The sequence below is a fragment of the Megalops cyprinoides genome, chromosome 13 (genome assembly GCF_013368585.1).
Source record: "Megalops cyprinoides isolate fMegCyp1 chromosome 13, fMegCyp1.pri, whole genome shotgun sequence".
Classification (NCBI taxonomy): Eukaryota; Metazoa; Chordata; class Actinopteri; order Elopiformes; family Megalopidae; genus Megalops; species Megalops cyprinoides.
The window spans coordinates 17,154,619-17,171,476 of NC_050595.1; the positions used below are offsets into that span (position 1 = coordinate 17,154,619).

Genomic DNA, 16,858 nt, shown 5'->3' on the forward strand with positions numbered 1-16,858 from the left:
CATTTGTGTGATACGATCTGCTGGCACTGTCTGCAGCTGTGTCTGATCTTTCGCTTGTTGTGGTTCCCTGTACGTTACGTCATTTTGTCATTGCTCTATTTGATGCAATAGTTCATTTTCTCACTGTTATTCCCAGTGTAATATTGCAAGGACAGTGAGACACGACTTCCATTTCGTTTATTTTCTCTTGTGCTCACTCTTGGTGCTTGAAATGCTAATTTGTGAGTAAGTCCTATGATCTTTTTCATAGGGAATTATTTAAGATTAATGAGTGAAGCACTGAATCATCCTTGGGTCTTGTCCCTCTGTAGCTGCATAGTGTGAACTGAGCACATTTCCTGGGAGGGGGACCCTTTCCTGGCTTTACTAGTGTGGAAGCTTCTGACCTATGAGAAAATATCAACAACATATAAAAGAATGCAGCCAATTTGCAGACAGAAATGCTTTGCATTACAAAGGAATGCTGTTATATATGCATGTGCATATGTGTGTATGTGTCCCAAGTATATGTGGATATATACGCCCATACATTCCACAAATTGTTGCAAATGTGGTTGTGTGTACATATGATTCCAGTGGTTTTCTTGTAGGCAGTGACATAACGGGTCTACCTGTTAAGTCAAAAATCTCTACAGTCACCAGCCTTGGCTGCCGTTATCATTCACTCATGCACCAAACTGTAATCTCCTGTAAGCTCTGTAAGCTCCCTCTCTGGGGATCCCAGCATCTCTGTAGGCTGGTCTAACTTGTTTGGGGGCCAGACGGTGAAAAGTTCACACATTTCAGTTCCTCAGAGCAGCCACCGCAGACCTAAGGTCTTGCCTCAGAGAAGCTGTGCGCAGACCAGCCACTTCTTGTTTGAGCAGCGGTTCAGTTAAAGATCTTCTTCTCACGAATGACTGATTTGCCTTTTTGAGAGAGAGCCCTTTCTGTAAAGAAACCGACATTATTTTCCACAGTAGACAATGAAAGTGCCTTTTGTTTCCCTCCAGATCTAATCACTGTGCATCTGACAGTTTGTCACTGTGGCTCTTGGCTGAAGCTGTAACCACAGGCACTGCACAGAGAGGGAAATGACTGAGGGGGAGTGCTACTGGAAGAGGCTGTTTTCCCTCTTACCAGACATTCAGTTTCATTTTACTGGCTGAAAGCAGAGATGCACACAGATGATCCCCTCCAGGTTCCCACACACAGGACGTTCACTTCCGTATCTTGCTCTAGCAGCTGCTCCCACAGGTAGAGGAATGCAGATTTACAAAGGTGCTGAGGGAAATGTTGGTTCTAAGTTCACACTTGCAGGTGTGTCCCCTGTTTGGGGAGCTGGCTGCTCTCATTCAGAGGCGACGATTGTTTACTCCAGCTGCTGAAGGCTGTATTGTTCTTCTGCTGCGTCCTTCCAGTGACCCCACACTTCGCACTGACACACCTGGTCACCTCTGCAGGAAAACCTACCTTTATTTGCAGTGTTTGTTGATGCACAGATGGATGTATTGTTTATATGCCAGCTTTAGACTCAATACGCAATGTGTGTGTGTATAAATAATATTATTGCATCATACTTAGTACATTATATATATTATATTATATTATATTATTGTAAGACAAACCAAACCAACAATGAGACAAACAGGAGTGTATTCTGAGCATGTTTTACTGCCATGATATAACTGAATATCCCATACAGGCAAGTCTACCCCATGGCTGGGGCTCAGGCAAACACTGCAGCCGTCAGCTTCATCAGACCCTTCCTGGCAGCTTGGTGATGCTGACTGTCCAGCTTCCCTACGAGAGAGAGACAGAAAGTGATATAACAGCCATAACCCACACTCACACACGCTCCTGCAAACATACACACCCACACCCACATCTACACACACTCACACACTCACTCTCACACACAAGCAAGAAACAGGCTGTTCAATGATTTTTCTTACTTTGTGTGTTGAAGTGTATAATGTACAGGTTTAGATCATCCCTGGGCTGTGTAAGGGAGCAAGGGAGCAGCTCCAAAAGTACCAACATGACTGCTCTGTCATCGCTATTAGCAGTAAGCAGATCCTTATTTAGGGAAAGTTTTTACATGTTTCCCCTTTGTTCAGCTGGATATTTGCTGTAGCCATTCAGGTGAAGTACCAGCAGCTTTTACAACAGCAGTGTTCCAGCCAGGATGCAAACCTGCAACCCTCTGGTTACCATTAAACATGCTGCTGCAGGTCTTCCTGTGGAAACAGACAGCGGGTGTGTTGCCCTGCAGCCAGCCAGCGTTTGTGGGTGTTGCCTAGGTTAACAGATCTGCTGAGTCAGAAACAATCAAAGTCCAGTAGATCCTCAGCAAAAGTAAAGAGAGACAGCCCTCCTCCTGGGAAACCTACTCTGATCAGGTAAGAATCTACTAAGTCTGTAATGCAGTTAACTTGCTCTGATCAGGTAAGACTAGGCTATGCCTACAGGACAGAAGAACAGGTGTGTTGTATGAATGAAGAAGGAAATCAATCAGAAACCAAGCTGTTCTCACAAGCGTGGTTAAATAAGACAGGCGTAGCTGTGCTGTGCTGACACACAGGTGAGTGTCTATGCTCGAAGGACGGACTGTAGCTGTGTCTGTAGGCTGAACAGTAAGGAGCAGGTGAGGCAGGGAGGTTCAGACAGGCCTGCGAGGTGGTCTCAGAGCCCAGCTATGGACTGAGAGGATCTTACTCCATGAACTCCCCCAGGCTGGGGCTTCTTCCTGGTGCAGCTCAATACACACACCCCAGGGAGGCCACAGCCTCAATGTAGCTGACACAGAATGTTACTTAAGCATTACAGGAATGTTGTGTGGGCTTGTGCTGACTCCAGTTAAACTTCATTGAGGCCCCCTGCCAGAAGGAGTGTCTAGTCAATACTGTATAACACATATAACTATATAACACAGCCGCTGGCAGCTGCTTCCTGTTTCCTATTAAACTATAAATAACCTCACCTCCTGAACTCTAAAACCTCCACTTTATTTTGGCAGCAGAATAACGTTTTTCTGTTTCTTCCCATGAATTCAAACTACAGGGACAAAGATTTATTTGACTGAAGAGCACGCAAGAGAAATTCTGCACACATGAGCATGAAAGATCAAAACTTTTTCAAAAAATACATGTTCGATATGGAGTTTAGTGTAAGGGTACAAGCTGATTGTAATTTTAAAGGTGTAAGATGACTATGTGGAATTTAAAGTAAAGGAATGAGATTACTGTGTGAGCTTATCCTTACGAGAATGCCACTCTCTGAGAAGACGTCTAGGCAGAAGCCTTGTTCATCTACCTATGACTCCCTCTGTTCCCAATCACACACAGAAGATGGTATGCTGGGGGTGGCAGAGTTTACACTACTTCTGCTAATACAGCCTGACATTAATGAGACTGGCACACATTGCTCAAGAGTGAATGAGTTCCCCTGGCAGAAGCTACACAGCTATAGAAAGCTACAGAACTAGAGAACTAAACAGAAGTGCTTCTCCTGCCCTTTACCCCCAGGTGGAACACACAGCACCCTGAAACAGGGCTTCCATCCAGAAGGCTGCAGGTTCACATCCTGATTGGGTGCACCACCACTGTACCCATGAGCAGTGTACTTAACCTTAATTTGGTGGATGTGAGTTCCTGTGTTTGGCCCACAATGACCTATTGCCTTATTACTGTATTCTGTTGTCAATTTACAAAGTGCAGTCTGTACTGAAGCCACTTTTTAAAGCATTTTATTAGATGCTTAGTATACTAGCCGTATACTAAGTACAGTATAACTAGCCAAGTTGGGAAATCTGATAATAATCAGAGATGGGATAGATGGCTCAGAAGAGGCCATTCTCTTGCCTGTTCTGCATATGTTTGATTCTGCATTGCTCCTGTTCTAAGGGAGGCTGCATGACTCCCAGACTAAATCATACGTGAACATGCCTGAAAGGTTAATCAATCCTGGTATCCCCCTTCAGTCCCTAAAAGCTGATTGCTGAAGAGCTCCCGGAGGGCTTTGGTTCTGGGTTCCCAAAGTGCCACATTTCCTGGGCAGCTAGGAGGCAGTGTCAACAAAATGAAGTGTCAGCTTCATTCGACCTAGAATGAGTGCAGGAGTGTTTTGTTTCTAAAGAAAGTGCAGCAACAGCCATATTTTTATGGTAGTGTAGCGAAGGGCCAGAGCAGTCACCCCACCCCACCCAGAGCCTGGCTCTTTGGCATTGCAGTCAAGCTGCAGGTTTGGCACCCCGTAGACCCGGGTTCGAGGCCAGGTGGTGTAACTGCTCTCGCCCTTCACATCAGGTAGGTACTCTAGCAAACCAACACAAAGCCCAATAAACAACATCTTTGATAACATAATTAACACACTGTGAACACTGATTCACACCCTTGATACCCTTGAACACTGATGCACATAAGCTGTTAACTCCAAAAAACACCACCACTGTTCTCTAAAAGATCTTTGGTGGAGAATCAGAACTGTACTGACTGCTGGAAACCTGAATCAAGAGGTATGTCACAAGACTCCATTTTAGGGTCTTTAGGGGGTTAGGGTCTTAGGGTTTATAGTCCTTGCCAAATATATAGATCCTCAACATGCCTTTGTCTTACTACACTTTGTATGATTGTAACTTGTGTGGGTATTTCTTCACATCTGCTTTAAAATCTCACAATTTAGGGCCAGTTCCCTCTTGATAGATTTTTCTGTTAAATTACGCAAACCAAATTCAAACTGTGTGATAACCATGGCAGGCAAAGTATGTGGATTCAGCACACTAATCTCCAAGCTGTGAGTGGATCCCTGTATAATTCAGCGCAGTACTCTCCCAGTGGTGGGTAAAATTCAGTCGATTAATTCGCTCTTTACCCCTGATGGGGTTAGGCCTGCTTATGTAATCAGGAGAGGGTCTGAGACCAGCTGGGTGTGCTGTGATCATTACGAGGATGCAGCGTACTCTAAAAAATAAAACTGGAGTGCAAAAAATGTATTTTCAAATACTAGCCATCCTTGACACAACACATTTTGTCGATTTATGGGATGGGATGAGGAGCAGGAGCTGCAGGGGGTGCAGAGCCTCCAGAGAAATACCCAAAGGGAATACTGCTCTGTTAGAAAGGAGGGATTAATCCAATCCCCAGGATTTCAGTTATTCCAAGGGATGTTCTTCTTTTTCAGGGGAAAAACTGTACAATTTGGAGAGCTGGATTTGATTGGCTTTGGACACGATCAAACAAATTAGGCAGCCAACATAAATTCTGAGCAACACTGACAAAGGAATTGAGAAGAATTCTGAATGAATTCCAGAGGGATCCAATCTCTGCCACCTCAAAATGCTCAGAGGAGCCACATTAAAGGAAAGACAGATCACCATTCAAGACTACAAACCATCACCAGCTGCCCTAAGCCCTAAACTTACAAACCCCCACCAGCTGTTCAGTGTTTGGGCCTGTAAAACCCACAAGAAAGACAGCAGCTATATTCTACTATTCAACATTGTTTTTAACTGACTTTTTTGCTTAGCAGATGTACGTACATAGCTTGCAAATTTCATGTCATTCATTTAAACAGCTGGGTATTTACAGAGGTAATTCGGATTAAGTACCCTGCCTAAAGGTACAAACGCAGTGCCCCACCTGGGAATCAAACCAGCAACCTTAGGGCTGCAAGCCCTGCTGCCAACCCATTATGCCACATTGCAGCCTTAACAGAGAAGCCACATCCTTCAAAACCCTGCTTTTTGCATTAGCCACAGCCTCCCTGGAGCTCTCTGGGGCTCCTGTCTGATCCCTAATCAGGGCTGAATTCCCAGGCTGACCTTAAGAACACCCCAGCTCCAGCCATAAGCACACCCCCCACTCCAGCAGTAAACTCATCCCTACTGTGGCCATAAGCGCACACCCACGCGTCCCCACAAGACAGCATTCCCACAGGCTGTTTAGTGTACTGAAGCACTGAAACGCCAGTAAAACCAGGGGTGTACTGCCCCCTGGCTGCCATCTGTAACTCCCACCCTGAGCCCCTGCAGCCAGGAGCAGACACAGCCCCACTCTCTTGGGGAAGGATTAGTGGGGTCAGATGTGGTCTACCTCACAAAGACATCTGAACCAGACCTCATGTCGGAAAGTAACAGAGATGTGCACTTCTTGACTTGGGAGAATGAAAAAAATTCTGCAGGGAGCTGACTGGCCTTAGTCACACCTCACGCATTTTTGCATTATTTTAGTCTTTAGACTTTACCTTTAGATAAGGTACTACACACAGCTGTAGGGCAGCACATTCATACAGCAGAGCAGCTCTTGAACACCCCAACACCTACTACTGACTCCCAGCAGCCATGTTTACACAGACGCTGACAGGAAGAGGATGTCTATTTTCAGATGCACAGCTGCTACTATTAGAGATTATAACTGTATAATTATGCATTTACGAACAACTCTACATGTTTACAGGGGCTTACCAGATGTGTTGAGACAGATATGTTTATCGGCTGTTAACAGTTTAAGTAAAATAAACTGAGCTCCACATCAAACATTTGCATAAATGCATAAGAACATGGACTGCATTTATTCCAAAGAAAACACATTTTTCAGTGATGACCACCATATGAATGTATTAAATATTCTTAACATCAGATTACTTACAGTATAAATTACTATGGTGTTTCAACTATGAAATTCCAGAACCTGCAATTACCAGTACAGCTGTTTTTAAGAAATACCTCTCATAAAACAAGACCATACGATGCATGCACACAGCCAGACACAACGGGCAGCATTCATGGGATACCCTGCACACAGTTTATACAGGATCAATAGGGGGGGGGGTTTGGGGGTCCCTCACACCCCCTTTCTGTGCTGCACCACCCGCCCAGAGGTCTGAGGGGTCAGGATTTCAGACATGCCTCCGTTTCCTCTGCATAAAAGATGGATTATTATAATAATCCAGTAATGAGTGAACTGGGTCACAGGTCATTTAAATTCATAAGATAATTAAAGTGCAACTAAAAACCCATTTTGATTGTAACATGCCATTGGGATTAATCTACACTAAGGAACATGACCTAGGCACTTCCAACAAGAGACATGACCTACGGGGCTAGCCCCCAGCGCAACACTGGGTTTCCTGGGTAACACGTGTCACACAGCTGGGGGGACGGACACATGGCCTGGTACAGGCAAGGTAAGAACTCAAATATACAATAGCTAGGCTCCACTCAGTATACCAAACTGCAACCAACTGGATACAAGCTCAATTCACGCCTACAGAACGACACTGCCGTCTGGTGTCCCTGTCTCTCGTCAGGACCCCCAACACACTGTCCCATTCACTCATTGGGAGCCCCATCACAGTCCACAGACACAAACGACCACGAATGAACGGTGGCACACTCCTCTACAACGCCTGACCCAGGGTCATATCTCCCCTTTAACAAGAGCAGTAAACAGACACACATCACTGATCCCAGTACAGCTTGTAAATCTCACAGAGATTCATAACATAGTGAAAAAAAAAAGCCCAGCCTAAAGAAAAAAGAAGGATGTTGGTGCTTTAGACACAGCACCAGAGCAGTAGTGACAGCGCTGGTAAAATTGCTCTTCGACATCTATTTCATTCATCATTCTGGACCGCATGAGGCAGCACCTCCACGCTGCACAGCCCGCTCTGAGTCTCTCGCTGCACACTTGGCCTGCATTAGCAGCGCTGTGCTCTCTGTCACCCTCATTAGCCAGGTGACAGAACTGAAATCAACAGGTTCTGCCAGCTCTGAAGCCCGGCAGCCTCTCAGCGCATTAGCGAAGGGACTCTGTAGCTGGGCTCGGCGGGGCTGACGGCAGATTTCTCAGCAGAAACCGTCGCAGTCCTGGGGAATGCGTATTAAATATTAAATGGAATCCATGAATAAAAATATCCATCCTCCTTTTTTTCTGTCCCAGTTAGTCAGAAATTTTGAAAAGGTTTTGGGAAAAACATCCCTCCACCAGAGAGGGTGTTTTGGGCTTCTGATCTCCCATTTTCTCGTTCAGTGGGGCGACCACAGGGTGACTGGACAGGAGACAGAACAATTCTGTGACTCGGACAGACCACAACATTAAACTTCTCAACATGCGCACAGCATTGCCAGGACAGACATTAGCAGCACATGCTGCAGGCCTTTTTGATTTGGGCTTCCAGACCAACCCATCATCAAGCACCTGTATCCAACGTTCACCGATATGAAAATCAGCCAGGAAGGCCAGACTGCACAGTCTGTGCGCTCTGCGTGTCCGTCCATAGCTACATAGATATGTGTGCACGTAAGCTTGCGTGTAACTGTTGAAAGTGCATATATTCTCTTGTGTAAGTGTGAAAGGTGCATGTGTGCTCCTGTGCAAATGTGAAAAGCGTGTATGTTCTTGTGTTTAAGAGTATAGGGGTGTGTGTGCTCATGTCTAAGTGTGAAAGGCAGTACTCACAAATTTTGTGCTTCCCCTTCATGGGGAATTTGACCAGCAGCTCCTGAGGGTGCGAGCATATGAAGACAAAGGGAGAACTGGACTCCTCACAAACCTCAGGGTGCTGTGGAGGGGAGAGAGCTGTTAGAGGTGACGAGAGGGAGGGTCACTAGGAAAAGGACAGAGAAGGATTAGAGGGGGACTGCCAGACATTTCTGTGACAAAAAAGTCATTTCTCTTCTGCCTGGGGAATGATTTGATTCGACCAATTTCCTTTACACTCACTCATGATCTCAGGCACACCAACACAACATGTAACCTCACATCACACACGCACCCATCAAACAAATAACCTCACATCACACACACTGCTAAGAAAGCTGAAGCCAGGGAATAATCCAGTGGATGCATGCAGGATTGATGTTTATTTCCATACTTTTGATATTCACTAATATGGCTCCCCAGACCAAATCTACAAATAATCACACCCTCCCTTTCTCTCCCCCCAAAGTCTCTGTGTGAATACTGACTCACTGCAAAGGGCCTGCATTCCCTGCATTCAGTCAGGGATATTAGGGATATTAATGCTAATGAATTATGTTATTTTATTCAGGGTTTTTAATGAACTTTGAGGTTTAAAACTTTTTTCTTCATTTTTGAATGAATTAAAATGCATTTGAATACTGATCCGTGTAATCAATGGGAGATCTCAGTGAGTGATCTCATGGTTGGAACATTCTAATAACAGAATTTTCCACTTCACTCCTGCTGTGTGCTCTTCTATTTAGCCACAGACTGTAAAAAGCAGGTACCTTCCAGCCATGCTATAAATTATTTCATATTATTGCCACTTCCTATTGCAGTGGGTCTGAATAGTCTCTAAAAAACACTCTTGAGATGAGCTATATAAAAGAGCGGAACGCAGAGTGAAAAACACATAAATCCCTCAGCTCTGATATCACACCTTCTGTGGGTGGACTTTTCTAACTTAATACTTTTACTAAATCAGACAAATACTTGAAACAAGCAACATGCAATTTAAGGACTTAGAATAGCAGTGCAGCACCAAAATGGAGATCTTCAGTTTTGCCAATGCACACCTCTGCAACTATCAATCAGAATGGAACTACTGTAGCTCCTCTCATGCACGAATGTAACACACAAACCAGAGCTGGAGGAAAATGCAGGGTATAAATCCCTGAGTTTTTCCCGTTAACGAATCAACCCAGAAGTGGAGCAAGTCACTTCTGTGCCTGAGTCCCTCCACCTTCTCCTCTAGCTCATTCACAGCTGCAAGCTGTCTGATCTAACCTCTCTGTCATACACACTCACATGCGCACAGACATACACGCACACATAAACACACACACAACCAAACACACACATGAATGGATGTTCACACACATAGAAACTGAAAGATGCTGACAGCTGCAAGTGTTTTCAGGCAAGAAAGTAAGTGGAGCATTCTTTTCAATTTGCTGGGATATTTCCAGTATGACAAGCCAATCACTCCTGCAACATGAAATCCACTGAAAGAAAACAGGCTACAGAAAGAGAGACTCACACACACACATGCATACATACACACACACACACACGCACGCGCTTCGGGGAGACGAAAGCATGCGGATTTAAGGGGATGAAAGGGGAAAGATGAAAGAGAAGCCTAAGCTGCTTTATAATTAATGAAGCACTGACTGGCTGTGTCCACACCTCCAAACCCTTTACCCTGCACATCAAAGGGACTGGCTGGCACAACACACCACAGACTATATATATGTTGATATTATGATAACACAATTCACATCGCTTTGTTGGTGGTATGTCAGTAGCTGTGAATGGCATTCGGTTCACTCAACAGCTGAAAATGGCTGCCTGGTGCTGTCACGAAAGTGGTACACTGCACCCTCTGCTGGCAGATACACGGTAAGAGAAAAGCTAGCATCTATTTGGATCCTTAGCAACCCCAGAACTGCAGCTTAGTTAGTGTTGCCATGCACATGTGGTTTTGCTGTTACTCCGGTGAAGCAAAATTGCCTTTTTAACCACCGATGTATGTGGCATCGTGTATCAATAATGTGATGATTATCTAGCCTATTGATGAGTAGATTTGCATGGCAAACTGGCTCACCTGGGTTATATCAGTCCTCGTGTGTTGCTTGAGTACTGTGTGTGTGTGTGTGTGTGTGTGTGTGTGTGTGTGTGTGTGTGTGTGAGAGAGAGAGACTCACAGACCTGCTCTCTGAACTGCTCCTGGGACAGACAGTCAGTCATGTTGACACAGCCCAACAGGCAGCCTGTGGGGTACTCTGTAGGAAACTGGGGCACTGCAGTTCAAAAACAACCACACAAGGGCAGTGATTCAAGGCTTTCTGCTCAACACACAGATATGACTGTATGACTATGTGAATGAGACTGTATGACTGTTTGACTCTGGTTATGACTGTATGAATATGAGTTTATCTTCACACTCTCAGAAACTCAGAGGCAGCTGTGTACCTGTCTTGTAGAGCTGGCGGTACATGCTCTCCACCTGGGAGATCTCCTGGGGGGTGGGTCTCTTGGCGGCAGCGGCGATCCACAGACGACCCCTGTGAGATGTGTACCAGGACCTGCCCTCCACCCTGCAAGGGCAATGCATTGCGCTATCTGCACTCACACACTGTATAGGCTCACACTTCGCACACAGCACACTAACACACGGCACTCCATCGCCCATACCGTTTGATGCCCTTGACCAGCAGTGACGCCCAGGGCTGGTGCATGCTGAGGCACCAGCCCCCATCTGCCATCTCCTGCAGCTCCCGGTCCTGCAGGCGCAATCGGGCGCGCTCCAGCCCCACCTCATCACCCACGCCCCTACCCTGGGGCTTCCTGTGATCCTCGTGGCTTCCCACATCTACCCACTGAAACAGGAGAGCACACACATTTAAAAAGGCACGACTCACAAACATTTACACATACACAATGCACCCATTTCCACAGGAATGGCTCACACACAGTCACGAATACAAAACACACACATTTACACAGGCATGGCTCATACACATTTACATACATGCAATACATAGTTACACACATGTTCACAGTTATGGGATATTGGGTATTTATAAATAGGTATTGTATAGGTGTTGGAATTTATATATCATCCACGTAGAAGGTGACAGGGTATCATCTTGAATCAGCAGAGTCCAGTAAGGAATAGATGAAGGGATGCACAACACTCATCAGAAATTGCTGGTTATTATTATTACTTACTGATTCACCAACACCCGTATCCATGGCAACTTGCAAAAACACAGAGACGTGACATCATTGTGTATTGGGGCTGACGAACCTTTGGTGCAGCCTGCACAATGTTGGGGTTCACCAGATCTCGTGGGGGCTGCTGACCCCCAGGCACAGGGCGCTGGGGTGTGTTGACCAGAGTCCCTGTGTTGATGGCATGGACAGCCTCGTCAAACCTGTCAGAGACAGAGAGCCTCATTGGTCAGACCCTGAAGGGCTGCTGGCCATCTTTACTACAGTTTCCAGACTGCTGAGCATTCATTTCTACCACCCAGTGATAAACAGTCTATGCTGGTTCCATCTAAATGTGCACAGATGCCACTCTTACTTGCTGTAGTACTGGCTCAGGTTGTCACTCTCCTCCAGCACCTGTCTGCCAGCAAAGTCCAGTGTGATCTTCCTGTCCTTGCGGGAAGCGTGGCGCAGCTCCCGAAGCTCCTCCTCCCGCTTCCGCAGGGCCTCCCTCTCTGCCTGCGACAGCCACTGATTTGAGTCCGTGGCAAAGTAGTCTGACTCGTCATCAAGCACCTGCGTCCTCCGCACACTGAAATGAAAATCAGCCTCAGTGAAAATCAGCCCGCACCACCTTCTCCCTCAGTGCAGCACTGCGCAGATTCATCCCAAAGCTGTGAGTGGTTGGTCATACCTGTTCTTGTCAAACTCCAGCAGCTTGTCCTTGTGCTGTATGGCTTTCTCCAAACCCGCCTTCATTCGAGCCTCCCGAGAAGGCAGGCAATCCCTCTCTGGCGCATCGGCCTGCAGGGCTCTGTCTGAACAACACAGAGAGTTCGGGCTTCTCACACACAAGAATATATTCACACACACAAACAAACACACAGCCACTGACTCACAGGCCCCTCCCTCTCTGCTGATGTCACTGCCATGTGATTAAGGCCTTTGTGGCACAGCTTACCACCCATCAGCTTCTTGCGCAGTTTCTGGCTCTTGTTGGAGTCACGCTGCAGAATCTCCTGCTCCTCTTTGGTGCAGACCTGCAAGGAAATCTTCCTTTACGGAGGTATTCACACACCCACATGATCTCACTAGCTGGAGTTGGAGTTGTTGTAGTGATGGGTCAATAATAGGCATTTTACTGCTGAAAGTAGATATGCTACACAGGCCACATCCAACATAGAGTTTGGACAGGAACATGCCCAGAGACTGGATGCAGTCACAGGGACAAGCTCACAGGCAGAGGAAGCACTCTCTCTCACCAGGTTGCCACAGAAGAGGCAGGGCCCCGAGCCCTCCTGCTCACAGACGATTCGCCCGCATGTCATGCAGTTGTTGATGAGGCGGTGCTTCTGCGCCAGGCATTCACATGTGTGTCGCCCTGGCAACAGGATAGCCAGTCTGTCCTGCCCTTCCTTTGCATAAAGATTCACAAACTTGTTCTTCTTCTTCACCGAAGAGCAGCTGCTGCTCTCCTGCGCCTGAAAATAGCAGAATTTACTTTCCATAACTTCACATAACATGATATATATTACTACATATCATTCTGTTACATACATTAATGTTATCTATCAAAATATCATATGTTCCTCTACATTACATTACATTCATTTAGTTATCCTCATTACCCTAGCTCAAGTGGCAGTGCAGCACATAGTCCTTACCTTCAGCAGGTCGATAGGCGTTTTGACCTCTTCCGGTCCAGGCTCTGGCTCACTAACGGTCATCACCTCCTGCTTGTTCCTGCCTTTGCGTTTGGACTTCTTCAACGAGTCCTTGGCCATATCTGGAAACTCTGAAAGCAATGACACGTGGACAAAGACGGGACAGTTACTGTTTCCTGCTGTTCAAGATATGTTTTACAGTACCTATGCTAAATCTGTCTCGTCAAGCCGTACCTGCAGGTGTCTCCTTCCGGTGGACAGGACCGACGTTGTCCGGGGCCGGGCGTCGGGCTCGCTGCCATCGGGCCAGCAGTTCATTTATAAACTCCTTCTTCTTCCCTTCCGTGCCCTGAACCAAGTCTCCCACGTACTCCGCGATCTCTTCCGCATTCTCAATGGATAGGATGTACCTGAAAGCAACAATATACAGCGTCTCCTCTCAGATTCATTTGGCTCACCACTTTATCGTACTACATCGAAACTGACTGATGAGTTGAAAGTCGGCTTGAAGCTAACTGTTTAATAAAATACTGTGCTTTATTACGAGATGATCACACCCGTTGTGTTTACCAAATTACCCAACGACACCTATGTCATATTATTAGCTGTTCTCAATTGCGAAATCTCATGATATCTAACTGACATTTATTTATTATAGTCAATATTAATTTATTTAGCAAGCGAGCCATTATAAACGTACAGCTAGCTCAGATAGACTAGATCATGTGAAAGTGACACGTACCCATAAGTTACAGCTAATAAACCTGCCAGCCAGCAAAACGCTGCTGTCGCTAGCAGGACAGACCTTACCAGGGAATTACTGCGATTACTTGCAAACGTTTACTTAACTTACTGTACTATATCTTCGCTGGCCTCCAATCCAAATGTATGGTTTAGCTGATCCACGCACCAGCGAATCAATGACTCCGACATTCCGGCGACAACACTTTAACTGTCTTTTCAAATCGCGACTAGTAACTTTTGTCAACACATCGTTCTTCCACTCGGAAGAGTATTCTCGATACACAGCGGTACCCCATAATACACACTCCGCAGTGGAATCAACAATGGTTCCTGTCCATTGCGAGGGATACCCAGCACAAATGTGACTGCAGATGTATTAGGTAGTCATACACGCTATAGCTATAAATGGCGGATTTTAGAATACTTTATTACCGAGCCATTATAAAAGTATAAACATATTTCACAGTTGGTATTTGTTGTTTTCACATTAACAAACGGCTGTAATTGCTGTGACCAAAAAAATGATACATTGTCCAACGTTTACCAGACACCATCAGCAAGTATGAGGGACAGATCTCCCCACGGCCAAGTACGAACACGCCGAACAATTTTCCCTTGGTGATGGAAAACATTAATCTACTACTATGAGATTATTGTGTTTGCTGGTGTCCTTTCACTGTTCCCAATGTCATTAACAGAGTGCCACTCACAACAGCGCTACTTCCACCTCTACTGGAAATTATGATCAGATTGCTGATATTCTGACCAAATTTATTTATTTTATTTATTTGTTTGTTTCAGCCTCTCCAGAATAGGTGCTGTGTATAGTTATGCCAGCGTCTCATTCGTTTGCAATAGCGAACCCTCAATCGAGGTATCTTTATGGGCACTAGATGGCAGCACAAGAATAAATTTTCTATCGGGGTCCTTTGGCACGAGAAATCCCCATGGAAAACGTAGGAAGCACTGATTAATTGCTAATCAGTGACTCAGTGAAGAAGCGGTGACTCTTAAATAGTTATTACTTGCTGTTAGAGTTTTTAAAAGCTACCTTCATACATGAGTTTATACCTCAAGCGTTTTTCCACAAATAACTAAAATTGTTAATCATTAATACTCCCCCCTACCCCCTTTAAAATGGTTTGTAGGAATGCCTAAGACAAGTAATGTGCTCACTCTTCATAGCTCATTAATGAGTAATTCATCATACATTTGTGTTCAGGCAATGTGACTATGTTAAGAGGTCTTTGCCGCTGATTGATCATGTAAGACATTTGCACACATAAAAAGAAGAGAATTTATAGTCACCAGTCAACACATATGTCCCCTATTAAAATATGGACAATAGCCATCATCTGATGTTGAATTACTTTGAATGATTAATCAGCAAGCTGCCTGTTACCTGTTTTACGTGTTCTAAACGGCCACCTACTTGATTTACATGTTTGAACTTATTGTAGGAAGAGCTGCAGCAAAATTAAATGTGGATAGCTTTCATTTTCAATTGTGAAGTTGTAATGCTAAAGTAAAAGTGGCAATTTTGCCACTTGCCATGTCGTCTGTGACATTACCAAGTTAAAGTTCACACTTGAGAGACAGGTGTGATGTCTTTCAGCAAGCACCCTATTCAAACTGGTTGCACAGAGAATTTTCTGATAAGTCTTTAGGTCATTTCCCCAGCGTCATTGAGGAGCTGTTTGATCTTTTATGCAAGCTTGTGACTAAATAAAACATGAAGATTTACATTTTAAACAGCACTTTTAAAAAGGGGTTGAAGTTAATTATTGATGATGTGCTAATAAGTAAAAAACATACAGTCTATGCCTCTTAACATATACAGCCTGTCACAGTAAGATGTACTTAATAACTCAATAACCCTCATTATTTACTAATCAGTCACTGATTAGTTCTTTACTGCCTTGTGTGTTAAGTATTATTTATTCAGGCAGTGGGAATATGTTCAGCACATATACAGTAGGAAAGAAGGTGTCCCTATTAAAGAATGGAGGATGAGAGAACCCGAGAGATCAGATATGAGGCAGCCCTGCTCTGCACGCTCTCTGCATTTGGCACTCAGTTGTTTTATTGATCCAAGCATTTCTGCTATGTCCTGCAACATTTTCGAGGTCTGACACAGATTGAGTCTGTGCCGTAGAGCTTCTTGATTAAACATTGTCTCCGCTCTCCATTCCGGATGCGCTCATTACTCTCTGTATAAATCCAATGCTATGGGTTATAACAAGTACAATATCACATAGATTAACATGCAGCAAACATGTCTCCAAGCCTTTGACAGGGTAATGGTGAAGTGGCTCTGTTTGCTGCTAAAATACTATAATCCTCTTCAAGTGCTCAACAGCGTAGCTGCTTTGTGTTCCAGTCCCTGCACATTGAAAAGGACATAAGGGTGTGTTGGATCACTGTGTAATCCACACTTTCAGATCGGAGGACTCTGTTTCTATTGTGACTGCTGAAGGTATTTTCCATGCTCTGTCACAGACAGCGCACACAGATACCTAACTTACTGTGTGACCACACTGCAGATAAAGCTTTGCTGGAGTTCCACCATCTGGCAAAGGTTGTTTACAGTCAGCAAAGTGGAAATAACCACAACAGCTGCCTGTCACACACAACAGCACCTCTTCACATTTTCTTGGTTACATTCTTACTTTTACATTGTCCTGATTATTATTTGAAGGGTAAAATATTTTCATCGTAAAGACACTCTGTATTTACCCCAATTCAAAGGGGGGTTGTTGGTCTGTGTCAGCAAACAACATGGCCAGTATATAT

At 45.0% G+C, this 16,858-nt stretch overlaps 1 protein-coding gene across 1 annotated transcript; it reads right to left on the bottom strand.

The window, feature by feature from the left end:
- Positions 1–1,651: 1,651 nt before the first annotated feature.
- Positions 1,652–14,317, bottom strand: trip4 (thyroid hormone receptor interactor 4). The gene is made up of 13 exons (XM_036543999.1): positions 14,175–14,317; positions 13,556–13,731; positions 13,322–13,452; positions 12,920–13,138; positions 12,619–12,697; positions 12,352–12,475; positions 12,034–12,249; positions 11,755–11,881; positions 11,139–11,323; positions 10,917–11,041; positions 10,653–10,744; positions 8,439–8,541; positions 1,652–1,782 (listed from the first exon to the last, which is right to left on the bottom strand). Exons 1-13 carry the CDS (start codon positions 14,252–14,254, stop codon positions 1,709–1,711), a joined length of 1,731 nt encoding a protein of 576 aa, XP_036399892.1. The 5' UTR covers positions 14,255–14,317; the 3' UTR covers positions 1,652–1,708.
- Positions 14,318–16,858: the final 2,541 nt, after the last annotated feature.